The sequence below is a fragment of the Aptenodytes forsteri genome, unplaced genomic scaffold, assembly GCF_000699145.1.
Source record: "Aptenodytes forsteri isolate BGI_AS27 unplaced genomic scaffold, ASM69914v1 Scaffold112, whole genome shotgun sequence".
In the NCBI taxonomy this organism is placed as follows: Eukaryota; Metazoa; Chordata; class Aves; order Sphenisciformes; family Spheniscidae; genus Aptenodytes; species Aptenodytes forsteri.
The window spans coordinates 2,597,704-2,612,006 of record NW_008794883.1 but is presented as its reverse complement, the minus strand read 5'-3'; the positions used below and the strand labels follow the sequence as shown (position 1 = coordinate 2,612,006).

The 14,303-nt window shown below is 41.9% G+C and overlaps 1 protein-coding gene across 1 annotated transcript in view; it reads left to right on the top strand.

The window, feature by feature from the left end:
- The window catches only part of DCC (DCC netrin 1 receptor), a 590,042-nt gene that overhangs the window by 513,509 nt on the left and 62,230 nt on the right, over window positions 1-14,303 (top strand). Inside the window, exons 16-18 of the mRNA XM_009274745.1 lie at window positions 4,352-4,447; window positions 8,346-8,584; window positions 12,855-12,993. Of these exons, the coding sequence (XP_009273020.1) occupies window positions 4,352-4,447; window positions 8,346-8,584; window positions 12,855-12,993 (474 nt within the window). The remainder of the gene's footprint in view (window positions 1-4,351; window positions 4,448-8,345; window positions 8,585-12,854; window positions 12,994-14,303) is intronic.

Sequence of the window (14,303 nt, the reverse complement as noted above, 5' to 3'; positions counted from 1 at the left end):
GTGTGTGGGGGGGGGGGGGGGGGGGTGGGGGGGGGGGGAGGGGGGGGGGGGGGGGAGCAAAAGATGGCAGGTTTCCTCCTCAGCAAGCTCTGGCAGCATGAGCATGTTATTACACTGTACTCATAGATACACGCTGGTGCTCAAGCAGAGTAGAAGGGACCAGATCTCAATGAACTGCTACTTCACTTTTGGTTAGGATCAGGAAAGGCACTGGCAAAGGCGTTGGGAGAAGATTATTGAACGTATAACTTATCTGTGTTGTTATTTTATTGGCTACGTTGCATTAGAAGAAATTCAGATGTTTTTAAATGCAAGACAGTGGCTCTGAGTGGTATGATGGGATGAGCAACGTTTTCATGATGATCAGGAGACCCCATCTTAGCTTCGGCTCTCCCAGGGTACCGATCTGTAGAGCACTCTGCAGGTCCCTCGTGTCAGGTAATTGTTAAAACAGGAAATGAGAAGAGGACTTGAGAATGAATTTTTATTTGAGAGAGAAAGAAGCTGATCTGGAAAATCAGCAGAGTGCGCTACCCTCTTTCCAACACTGTAGTTTAAGGCGAGGAGCTTTCCTTGGATTGGGGTTCCCATCTAGTTGTCAAGCGTTTATTTTATATTTATAGTTTAAAGAGGAAATTAAATTACACATGAAAACTCAACATTTGTCAAAAGACCCCATGTAATGGCTGTAGGGATGTCACAATTTTGCACTCTTAAAGAAGAAAATAACTGTGGTATCTTGAATGAGTTGCTATTTGTTGAATATTTTCTTTCCAGTAACAACATCTGTCAGTAGAAGAAATCAATTTTGTTCATGCTTAGTTTGAACTTCTTGTCCTTTTTCTTTTTTTAAGTTGAACTGCAGAACACAACTTTATTTCCAGAGCATGTTCCACACCAACACTGAGATGGGGATTCTTGGCTGATGCTCTAATTAAAGCTGAATTCTTTGCTCGGCTTCTTCAAAGGCAAGAAGAGATTTCTTCTGAAAAAAAAAGCGTATAATTCTCTGCTTCTCCTGCTCCAGGATAGCAAATAATTAAAGCTGAATTCTTTGCTCAGCTTCTTCAAAGGCAAGAAGAGATTTCTTCTGCCTGAAAAAAAAAAAGCGTATAATTCTCTGCCTCTCCTGCTCCAGAATAGCAAATACAAATGGTAACGTCATTGTTACAGGTGGAGAAAGTCAGAATTTACCTCTGAATTCTTGCAACTGCACTGCAACTGTCATCTCTAAAGCCCCCGTTTCTTTCTTTCTTTGCGTTGTTTCTGCCAGGAGCGCTAATGACCCTTTTGCTCCATTAGCTGCTGCACTTACTAGTAGGTTTACACTAAAAAGCTTTCCTTGTTTGAACTCGCGCTCCAGTCAGTGGCATTTTACCAAAAAGAGCACCAGAATGACCCCGTAAGTGTTACAAGCAACTGTCTGCCACATGAAAATACGAATGCTTTTTCACTTTTTCATTGTATTGGACTAAACTGAACTCTAATACTGTGTTCAAACACTGTACCGTGGCAAATTGCCTTTTTCCCTCTTATCTAAGAGGAGACTCAAGCAATTATTTATTGCTCCAGTTAGCAGCAGCTCAAATTAACCACCTGAATTTTTCATGTTTTTAACAGAAAGCTACCGACTGCATCCTCATCCCAACCTCAGCTCATTTTTGCAAATGTAACCTTGCCCAGCCTAGTTATAAACATAAATCATATGTCATGTCAGTCTGTTCAATTTATAAAATTTGATGGACTATATATTGTGCTGTATGGGCAGTTGTAATGAGGTATGTGCTATATAGTCTCCATTTTTAAATTTTCTATGAACTTACCACATATTTCCACCTAATTTATCAATTTCTGTGAGTATATTTTTCATGATCAAATTAATAGTAATTCACTCGTTTTGCTTATTCATTACTGGGAATTCACAATGTTTTTTGATTAGACGTGACAGCTCTGTGGGCTTTTGGGGGTTTTGACAGTAATTTCTAGAATCAGGTTTCTCGAGTCATCTTTAACATTTAAAAAATCAGTGTTCAGCGTAACATTCTTTTCTGACTAATGTCTCGTTATTTACAATTTAAGCCAAGCGACGGCCGGACATCTGTGCTCTGGCCATAATCAGTGGAGATATGTACCAACCCTTAGAGGCTGATTCATCTTATATTTCTTGAATACCTATCTTAGCATGGGATGAATTGTTCTTCAGAGGTGCTTGTCTCTTCAGTCACTATAGGGACAGCCCTTATAAACTAAACCACGTGCTTAGCTGACAGAAGGCAGTAAGATTAATCCACTGTCCGTCTCTGTGTGTCCCTTTCAATATAGTCACCGAGTTCGCTGCTGGTAATAGCAAATAGTATGTCTCAAAGTCCTAAAACTTCGTCTTTTGGTATTCTTCCCTGCGTTTGCCACAGTCTAACCTAGTGAATGGTCTGTATTAACCCCTTGCATCACTCTGCCAGACGTCTTTCAAAACTCCTAAATGGGCACTACAGCTGGGACATGGGTAGAAGGAAGAGATGGAGTCGGTCTAGGCTGTGCATATGAATTTCTTTTTCTTCTGCAGAAACTACTGAATGTGACATTATTAAACTCTCAGCTAAATAATGACTTCGTGTCTCAATAAATAAATCTTCCTGTGGAATCTGGAGAGTTACAACACTTAGTTAAATTAGAAATTAAAAGTAGTATGCTAATATATGGTGGAAATCATATGAAAATATGTACTACATCTCTCTGAATACAAAATAATTTCCTTATGACTAATGATATTACAGTGAGTACCAACTGAATTAATAACCATAGAATACTTAGCGCAGGGAGTTATTAATGCACGAGTCATCCATTTGGCAATTTTTAAAGTTTAGCTCTTTTGTGATAGAAGCACAGAAGTCACCTGAATATTAAACAAATATGTCACTGTTTCTTCTGGACGTAAAATTAAGTACAAAATATGTGGGTGGAAAGGATATTAGTAACAATATGCAATAAGTACTTAAAGATTATTTACTCATTTCAGATTCACTGTAATAGTATTAATCATGCTGAGCTGATTTGGTGTTAATGTAGATGAAATATGTAATTCTGCAGCAGGTCTTTTGCAATGTCATGTTAATAAATGCCTCCTCACATACACACATTTGTTATTTTTCCGTAAAGAACTTTGAGGAGGCAGTTCCCATCTTTGGCAGGTGTATGAGCGCCCACTGTATTCAGCTGCAATTTTCTTCTGTACAAATAGAATTAACAGCTAAAAAAAAAAAAAAGTGGGGAGATAAAGAAATTCACATGGGAAAAATCAGGAAAATGGATTGCCTTGTTTTTCTCAGAAAACAGTAGCAAAAAACAATGTGGAACTGACACGCTCATTTCACTTTGTTTTCATTTAGGGATATATTTAGAGTAGCCCCGTGATAATCTGGGACACACAAAGCAGCGCAGCACATCCGTGCACCCAGAAGTTAATTCCTGTGTGTTATTTGTTGTCTGCCACATCCTTCATATTTACAACAGAGCGTGAGGTGTTCTTGGTGAGGTAAAAAGGAGTAAAATGGCTATTACCAATGTAATTCTGACATCAAGAAATTAGGGAGGGAGGCTTTTTGCTCAGCGTACGGCAAGCGATTACAGGGGTGCATGAACTGTTCTGGGCTGGCTTCAGGAGCACGAGTTCCACCCACGCAGCGCTGGAGAGCTGGACGCCTGCGGTTCGCTGCCACGGGTCGAGGATCCCAAGGCAACACATCGCTGGTGACCCTCAACCATCTCTTCCCGCATCATCCCCGGGACAGCAGCGTGTCCTCGTGAGGGGCTGTGCGGGGCTGGATGCCTCCCTGCCCACCGGAGCTCAGCGCCACGGCCCTGGCTCCCCCAGCTCCATCCGGCAGCATGCCGGGAGCCGGCGGAAAGGCACTGGCACCCTGCAGCATCCCTCGCCTCCGTGTAGCACTGCACGTAGCACCCACTGGCACCCTGCAGCATCCCTCGCCTCCATGTAGCACTGCACGTAGCACAGCGTCTGAGGCTTCCTCTGCTCAGAGCGATGGGTCAGGAGGTACGGCTGATGCACAAAGTTGGTTCCAGCTTTCTTATGCAGGCAAAGCTGCAGATGATTTAAAGGAGAACTTCAGCCCACTATTGATGAAGATAGCACCAGGAGACTGAGATAAATAAAGCCTTTGGAAGGGAAACGAAAACGATGGGCAGCAGTTGTGCTCATCGCTTACTTTGCACAGGCGTTTGCTTAACTCTTTTCTTTTTTCTTGTTTTTCAGGAAAGCACTCGTCCGTTCCGCATCCCAGGTCTGACTTTAACAGTGTGTGCTTTGTTTTGCCTCATTTGTTTTCTCCTGCAGAGCCCAGTTCCCACTACGTGATTTCCTTAAAGGCCTTCAACAACGCCGGCGAAGGGGTGCCTCTGTACGAAAGTGCCACCACCAGGTCGATGACAGGTGAGTTGCAAATGCTGGTTCATAATCTGCTCCCCGTCAGTGAACATTAGCCTTACAAAGGTGCACATTAGGCAAAACATTTTGGTCAAGGCAATGGAAGAAAAGAGCTCTGCAACCTCCAGGTCCCTTGCTAGAATAAATCAGCTTCGTTTTCCACGTTATTCTAACTACACAGATAGAATGAATTATTTACCCTTTCCAGAAATTGGCTGTATAAATTTAATGGGATGCTCACAATTGCGTGCTCTTTGGTGTGGGGTGGCTTGGGAGAAGCATGACTCCCAAACAATTTAAATATTTAAAGATCAGGGCAGAATAGTGGTGAATAACTTTGCTGAATTAAGCCCAGATGAAATTATTATTTTTTCTTCATTTTTAAAGCAGCTTAAATTGAAATGAATTAGTTAAAAACACACTGTCATCATGCACATTTACAGAAGCATGTAGAGGGGTTGCAAAAGGTGAAGGAATATACTGGTAAGATTTTCCTGGCAGGAGAAGGCTCGCAGAAGGGATTACCCAGCAGTAATGGAGCAGGGTGCTTTTAGGCAGCTGTTTCTCACAGATACGTTGTTGGGATGCTAGAAAAGTTGTAAAACCAGAATTGTTCTTGTGTAGTACTGTCTTCAGGACTGTCTCGTGGTTTTTGTGCAATCGCTGGTGCGTGGGTGGGACTGACGAGGGGTTAGAAGAACAGAACTGAGAAAAATAAACGTGTTTTTCCTCTGGAGCGACACCATCATTTGGTGAAGTTTTTTTCTCGCGTTTCACCCATGGTGTTCAGAGCTGCCTGGAAGGGGAGCTGTGTCACTGAGAGCAAACCCGATCACTGACGCTGGCTTGGGTGGACCACGAGGAATAACTCAACCAAATGGCACTTCTGTGGCTCTGCAAGGAAAAACAGCTTTTATCCATATGGTTTTGTGAAGTATTCCCATACGAAATCTTGGAAAGTCAGAAGGAGAAAGAAAAAAAAGTGATTAATTACACAATCAAGGGCAACCGTAACAAGCTACATTAGATATAGTAAGTGTCAGGGAACTTATGGCTCAAAATTATTAATCTTTTTTCTTGTCTGGAGTCTACAGAGGTCATTCTTGCTGAGTGTGTGTCTTGTAAAATCTTTTTCCAGTGAGTTTGCCTCAGGATCCATATATACTTTTATTTTTAAGGTTTTTGTTCCCTGTCAATTCTATTTAAAAATTGGCCGGCTGGCCTGTGGGATTTGATTTTATGTCTGTATATAACCTCTCATAAACAAAACGATACCCAGGTGTGAAAAAGGTAATTCAGGCTGGGGCTCTGTTTTGGTGAACTGACCCGATGATCATCTGCGAGAAGTCCACCTCGCTGCTTCTCTCTTATTGCTGAGAGACGTCCGTACCCGGAGGTTCCCACCACCTCCCACCCACGGGATGCAGCCTCTGAAAGGAGCCGGTGGCCTGGGTCCTTCATGGAGGAACATCTCAAAAAAGGCACAGGGACTGTGTTCCCCAAGCAGCGGATGAGCTGACGCACCCTGGGCACCGAAGAAAACCGAAAACTGTGTCTCTGTGTGTCCGTTTAGCATATACATAGACATCCTTTGGTGTCTGCTTGTGTGGATGTGGTGTGCAAACTAAAGTTACCTAACGTGCAATATTCGCAAAACAGCTCCAAAGAGAGCAAGAAACTGTTTTCTGTCAAGAGATTGCAATTTCCAAATGGCAGATGTCCACGCATAAATAATAGCAAATGAAACTTTGGTGGAAAATGGAGGCAATATTTAGAGACCTATTTTCAGCACCGGTGGATTATAGACATTTCCCTCTTCCTCAGGTCAGTGGTGACGTGTTTCAGAAACTGAATTCTCTTGATGGAGTCTGACCATTATTTTGCTAAACCCAGCCTCTCTTCATAATCTCCTCTACAGCGGGACTGAAGTTTTCAGTATGGGAAAGAAAAAGAGAAAGGAAGTGCAGTATTTGCTAAAATATCAACTCAGCTCCAGTCACATCAGCTCCCATCATAAGTTTGTAAAAAAAAACCCAGCAGAAACAGGTATTGCTCACCTTCCAAAGTTTACAGCCAATTCTCTTGGAAAACTTCAGTTCAGGAAAAGAAACTGTTAACTTTCAGCTTGCAGAAGCTCGATTCACCAGGTTGGGGCACAAAAAAGATTCAGCTGCCCATTCCTTCCCGTGTGGATCGTGTGTTTGAGTTTTGGATCACTGCAACAACAACCGGGTTGCTTCATTTCCTTCAACACTCATATTCAAACTTCTTATAAAGCAGTTTTTGATGGAAGAAGCAACACAAGAAGCAGGTTGAACCTAATGGCTTATCATACGTTTTAAACATCCTTGTCTCCTCTGTTTTTCCTTCCAAAGGCTGGGACCTCCAGAAGTTCTGAGTAAGAATTACAAAACCATAAAACAGGAGCGATCAAAGAGTGTCAGGAGCTGGAATTGCACATGGAGCAGACAAACTGTAGCAACTGTCAGTGAGGAAATATTAGGGTCATTTATGCTTTGATTAATTAATTAGCACATTATTTTAGGGGGAAAAACCCCCAGGCAACCTTTTGGAGTGCTTTTGCTGCACTTTACCCACTGCATTTTGAAATTGTATTTGGAAAAATCACAACTGGTAAATAGTGAGTCAGTCAGTATAGTTTTAAGTGATAGGCCAGAAGTTGACTGGGTGCTTCAACAAGGACAGAGGTATTTAAACCGAGCAGAAGCGGTTTCTGGTTCCTGCCTGGGTGCCATCGCCGTGCAGCCCCAAAGCGCAGAGGCAGAGCCCCAGAGAAGCCAAGAGCGTGGATGTCATCGGGGCCGAACCGAACGCTGATCAGGAGAGGAACTCTGTACACGGGTGGGTGGTGTTTTTTTTTCCCGTGACTGTAAGAGCAGGAATCTGCTGCTGACACAATGTCTGGTTCCTCTCTCACGCCACCATAACTCAGAGAAAACTCCTCTGCAACGAAGTGGAAGGAGAAGCGTGGCCACAGAAATCTGGACAGGCTCAGTTAACTGGATGTGTCAGCACGCCACTCAGGCCTGAACTTTTGGAAGTGAAATGAAATGTGCCACTGTCCCGATAATTAAGCCAGCCAGAATTTCCCTCTGACATTGCATAGTGCACCGCTGTGGCCTGCGCATGGTGCTCAGCGTCTTGCTCCCCAAAGACCACCCGATCACAGACACATGGGAGAGGAACTGTTCTTGTTCCTCGAGGAAGAAGCCCACTTGAAAATAACCCACGTCTCCACGCCTGGATGTGCACATCTAACACGCTGACAGTATTAAACCAACAATTCCAAGATCTTCAGCAGTGAAATTGTTATGTTGTTTTGCCTAACAAACGTTTAAGCAGATGCAGAATATGTTCCTTTCAAGGGCCTAAACCAGCAAAAGAGCCTGAAAGAGGCTGCTGAGAGAGAAAAGCATAGGTAACTCCTACACGTGAGAGTATGTCATGTCTGTAAATCAAGTTGGAAGATGACACACTCTCCACTCTGTAGGTGTTTCCAATAATGTATCATTTAAGTGATTGAATTTTTTCAGAAAATGTAAATCATTTTAAGGAGAGACACTGTGCATTGACTTCATCTCGTGTGAAGAAAACACAGCATACCTGGAAGTATTTAAACAAGTCATGAAAAATAGCACTTAGCGCTGGTTAGTTTTGTTGTAGCGATGTAACTGAAATGTTGCTGATGCGTTCTCATTTTGCCTTAATGCCTTTCTTTCTGTTCTCCTCATGTTCCTCCTCCTCATTAATGCCATGCATTTAACCCATTGTGATGTGTGCCCCTTGGTGGCTGTTTGTGTTTTGGTTTGTTTTGGTTTGTTTTTCTGTTTAACTTACCTATTCATTTATTTTGGAATGCTCATTTGGTGATGTATGGACCCAGACCCCATTGATCCATTAGAAGTTGATTTTTATCCTTTGCTTGATGATTTCCCTACCTCAGTCCCAGATATCTCCACCCCCATGCTCCCACCAGTAGGTGTCCAGGCTGTTGCACTTACGCATGATGCAGTGAGGGTCATCTGGGCAGACAACTCTGTCCCAAAGAACCAAAAGACTACGGAGGTTCGCTTCTACACAGTCCGATGGAGAACGAGCTATTCGACGAGTGCTAAGTACAAGGTGAAATTTTAACATGTTATGAATTTATGAGCTATTTCGTCTGTTCATATTTTATTTGCAAAGGCTCTGAATTGGCTTTTATGAACTTCCCTCAAGCAAAATTCCCATTTCGGTCAAAAGGAGACTTGACTAATTACTGCTTCCTAGAAACCTATGTGTTTAGTTGGATGAAAATGCTGTACTTTAATTCCACATGCCAACTGTTGAAAGTTTTGATCTTTAATCTTTACCAATCACATATAAATTAGTCACAGATTTGGTAGCACAATATCGTAGAGTGAATAGGAAGAAATACCAATTGCAAACCCACCCACACCATATGGCAATTCCACTCACCCATATCATGTATTCCCAAATCGGAAAAAATGAAGGTTAGTTTATGAGAAAACTCAATTTGAGTGGATATGACAGCAGCATGCTACTTTCTGTATGAGAATTTCTTCTCAAGTCCTAATGAAAGCAGTACCAAAACCCGTGCGGTGCAGCGAAGAGATACGGTGGGACAGGGAATGGGAAGGAACAAGCACAGCCTTTAGGCTTTTTTGTTTGCTTGGTTTTGGACAATAAGCTACCTTTCCCCACTATCGTCAGCTTATATATTGCATCTCATGTAACACCCACCTTCCCCATGATGAGCATGTCCTTCCTCCCATGCCCTACCATAATAGTTGTTTTCGCTTGTCTGAAGGATCGTATTGATCCATAGTGAGTTGTTTGCTATGGATGTATTTTTATATTGCAAGTGGATGCATGATTTTTTACTGTTCTCTGTCCTAACAAAAGCGGCCTCGTACAAGTCATTTTTACAAGGACTGTGGAACAGGCCGTGCTCTTTCCAGCACCGAGGCTCCTCCGATTAGAGCCTGAATGATGTCTCTAAATAAAGGTTGGCATTTCTAAACCCCAGAGGATGGCTCGCCGCCTCATTAGGTTTGGGGTACACCTGTACTCACAGACTCTCATCTCGAGACCTTTCCCAGGTAATTTTTGGACGAAGTGGGAATGATGGTGGAGAAGCTCTTGCCTTCAGTCTCTTTTCTGATTGTGATTTTTCAGCTCTCCCCCTCACACATCTCCATCAGAATTTGGCTGGCTGGCTCTCGGCTGAGTCCGTGTGCTGCCGTGAACTATTGATTGCAGTTGCATTACCCCTGATTTGCATTCACGTCAGCTGAGAGGAGGCTCAGGCCAGCTGGCTTTTTGCTGCAGGTGCTGACCCACTGTAAAGCTTTTAAATAATAATAGCACATCTTTACAATGTATAAAGCCCATACTTTGCTTTTATGTCTACTGCCGTACTTCTGACGCCCTCAGATGCTGGCATGATGGTCTGCAATATTAGACCCAAATTTTGTATGCTCATGCAGTTGTAGCAAGCTCTTAGGTAATTAAGGATGCCAAAACGATGCATTGTAATGTTTTGAATGCCGTACCTTGATCCGACTCCTACTTACAGATGGATTTCCATGCCCAACAAAATGCAGAGTATAGCACAGGGAAGTACAGCGGGTCACAGTTTGCAGCTCTAGTGATGAAATCAAAGCTCCAGAAAAGACAGCATTATGTTTTGCCAATCACAGTCAATCAGAACGTTTTCTCTGGTTTCCCAATGCATTTGCTGAGCTGCATGCAGTGGAAAATGGTGGGTAACAGGCAAAATTGATCAAAAATAGCCCTATTAATTTGCTGTGCAGGAGAAGCATGTCCTGCTCAGAGGTGTCGAGCTTGTTGGCCTTCTGCTAAAACGAGCAGGTGGACATCTCTCGCAGAGCCACCACACAGGGCTCCGGGAGCCGTCGAGGAGCAGGAGAAGAGGAGAGGAGCAAGAGTGAAACTGCCTTTTTTTGCCATCGTCTCTAGTTTGACCAGTCTGTGGGTGGCATGTAAAGAGCTGGTCTGATTCATTTATTCCAGTTCAATCACCCAGAAGCAGAAACAATCAAAAATCTTTCAAGAGGGTCTGCTTTCTTGAAATAACCACATTTTTTCAAGAAAAGAAGATAAAACCTATTATGTTATTCTTTGAAAACAGCGGGGAAAACTTCCGTTTTCTTCAGAGGGGTTTGGATCAGGCTCACAAATAGGTTCCCGTAGCACTTGCCTATGCATTGGCATTGAATTTCCAATTCTTTTGAGATTTTCCCATTAAAGTCTCCCATTGCTTCAAAAATATATATCACATCTAATATAATGAAGGGTTTAGCCTTTCCCATTGAAGTTGGAAGTTTATAAATTTAACTTTGCCCTGCCAACTTTACTTTGTACAAACTGTCCCAAACAGGCATGGCGTGGCGTTACTAAAGGTACTTGCTACAGTTACACCCCCTTCATCAATGTGATATTAACTTCAAGGATGTTTGTGGCTATTGAAATGCTAATATTTAGTATTGAGCGAAACAGTCAAAAGAAAAACACTCAGCTGGAGACAAATAACTTTCTTTTTCCAAAAAAAGAACCCGATGTCTTTATGTTCCACTAAAGACTATTTTGTCCAGGAATAGGTTCAAACCCTACTGTTTTTTCCATGTGCGTTTTTCCTGATCCTGTAATATCTGAGCATATCAGATATCATATCACTTCCATAGTGATAGTTAACAGATTTAGTTACCCTCAGTCATGCTGAGGAGTATTTTATGCCGTAAATAATTTAATTTCTTCCAAAATCTTTCCTGGGGGAGAAAATTATTGTTCCCCATATTTAAATCCAGCCTTTAGTCAAAGAATAATTTGTATAAACTCTAGCAGGTAGATTTTGCCATCTTTGGCAAGTGGCTGAGTAGTTTGGTTGAGTAGTTTATGAACACGTAGGTTATAAGTGCTGTCTTTGCTTCAGTAAGACTTTTTATAGAGGGACATTCTCTGCTGGAGTAAACCCCTAGTACAGGTAAGTTGCAAAACTGCTTAGTTCCAAGAACTAGGAATTTTAATGGAGTATGAAGAAGATAAAATCTGGTATTGCATTAAGTCTTCCTATTAAGTAGCATGCAAAACATCTGTCAGAGCACTTGTGATAAAACAGCGTACCGTGTAGGCATATATAGCCCATTCATTAATGTCTCTGCAAAGCAAATTCCTCCCACGCCCCCTTGAATGTCACTGCTTTATTCCGTGGTGTGCTGGCAACTTGAGGTACCATTTTTAGTAAAGGTCGTTCCATTTATTTTGGAATCATCTGATGATTAGCATCAGAATGGCATTACTGGTGCATGCCAGCAAGATGCCTTCTTCTGAACTGCGTCCCAAATGTGAACACCAAGGTAGTCAACCAATGCAAAGTCGTGTATAAGTTGTCCTTACTCAGTAAACTTTAGGTCCATCGGTATATAAATGTGTGAAAGTGCACAGCACCTTTAACTCACTGGCCTGTAAGTTGTTGACGCTGGAGGGTTGCACACCAGGCTCTGCAGCTTGAAAAGCGTGGGGATTGATTTTATTCAGTTGTCACCAATTTGTCCCATAATATTCTTCTCACTCGTCTCTTTTGATACTAGTGCAGTTTGCCTCGAATTGTTCCTTACTGCAGGCTGAGGTTAAAAGCTAAATCAGCTAAAAATAAACGTACAATGTAATATTCACATCAACATCAATATGTTTAGTTGTTCATCACAGTGAGGCAGATCAATAATATGCTTCAAATATAATCTAATAAGTGAGGCAGATCAATAATATGCTTCAAATGTAATCTAATGTATAAACATATTACATTTAACCAAGCAAAACTGTGTCTTATGAATACAAAAATGCATCTTTATGCAGGGGTCCTGGGTCATATTTTGATCTCTATCATAAATATGTGTTAACCCCAGGAACTGGGAAGCCTTAGTCAGGACCATTCTAGGGGTAAAAATGCTTTCTGAGCCTCCACTAAAAATCCGTAGATATTAAAAACTTTTTTTTTTTTAGAAGGAACCCATCAAAGAGGCTGGAAATGAGTGTTTAAGTTATGGAAATGTTCCTATTCTTTTCCCTCATATGGGCATAGATGAAGGACATAGCATTAGCTTCCAATTTACATTTGAAAAAAACGCATGGCAAATTGCTTTGTCTGGGAAAAGAGAACGAGAAAGCATCACAATAATTTATTTAACTGCCTAAATTATAGGTAGCAAGTTTAGTATCATATTTATGGTACTAAAAATACTCCCGTTAAGGTACACAGTAGCCATAGAGCTATTTTGCTTGAAAAAAGGAATCCATTGTAACAGTGTTTTGCTTGGCTATCAGCAAAAAGAGTGGCTTTAAAGACATTCTCCGCTCCATCTCTTTGCAGTCGGCAGATACGACCGCTCTGAGTCACACCGTGATAGGTCTGAAGCCAAACACCATGTACGAGTTCTCCGTCATGGTCACCAAAGGTCGGCGGTCCAGCACCTGGAGCATGACCGCGCACGCCACCACCTATGAAGCAGGTACGGCAAGAGCTGCTGGAAGGGCTTGCTTTGGTTTTCTATTTGTCATCAAAAGCCTTGTACAAGTTCATCCTAACTGCATAAACCCACAGCGTACGTACAAAACTAACTGTATTTCTTCACTTTTTTTCACGGGTAGCAAAGCAGAGCAGTCAGTCTACTGAGCTCTGGTGTCACTGCAAGAAGGTAGGAGATGGTAGTACGTGTGTAATACTTTGCCCAATAATATAATGAGTATCTGTGACATTTAATGCTAATGATTTAAAATATTTTTCACTTTTCAAAGAAACCCAAGATCAGGTGAGAACAGTTATTCCCTTATTATTAGATACTGATTTTGCTACTTTAAAATTTTGACTTATGAAGCTCTACGTGTCTCCCATGAGTTCCCATCTTACCCGCCTAGTAAAAAGGGCACAATGGCTGCTTCTATGTAACGCACGTCCTTCTTGACTCAAGAACTAAAGGGGTGTGTTTAAAAACTGAACAACCACAGGTCTGATCATAATACTACGTGGACACATTTTAGCTGTTTGCTGTGCACTGTGCTGGTGACCAACGCACCCGTCCAGCCAAGACCTACAGTTACAGCGACTGAAACCGTGTGTGCAAAATAAAAAGCTAAGAGAAAGGAAGGGGGGGGGGGGGGGCAGGTTGTCAAGTGAGCACTCTTTTCAGCTTGTACATTATTTATTGTAAAGACACAATTATCTACCCTCTGCAGAACGTTGACTTGTATAAATGCCCTGCTGACAGTTTGGTAAGGCATCTTTCCTGTGCTCAGTGGTTTTATACATCTGTATTTCATTTCCAGCAAGCAGCCATTGTTAAGATTAACAATATGCTTACAATAAACAAATACACTTGGAAGGCTTAATTTAGCTGCTCTTCTCAAGCGTTTGAGTGGTATTTTCCAAGCAGGAAGCTATGACCTGAAAGATACTTCAGATTCTGAAGGGGACTAAATGCTGTTTTGATAACAGATGACAGACACCAGATACATATTATATGTAACCCTAGTTCAGTGGGATAAAAATATTTGAAAAGGGATGGAGACGTAGTGATCTCTGTAGATAAGAACATCCTCTCCAAAACATAATTGTTTCTTTCTCTTTTGTGTGCCGTCAGTTAACTGCAGTAGGGAAATGGTATGCCTGGGCTTTACTTCTAGTTATCACATAGGCATTAATGGAAGCACATATCCTGATCCCTAGGCTGTCTTTAAACAAGGGCAGGGTCTTCCATTAAATTTGCATTTCTTTTAGAATAAGCTGTTGAGCCCACCTTTTGAAAATCCCAAGAAGATTTGC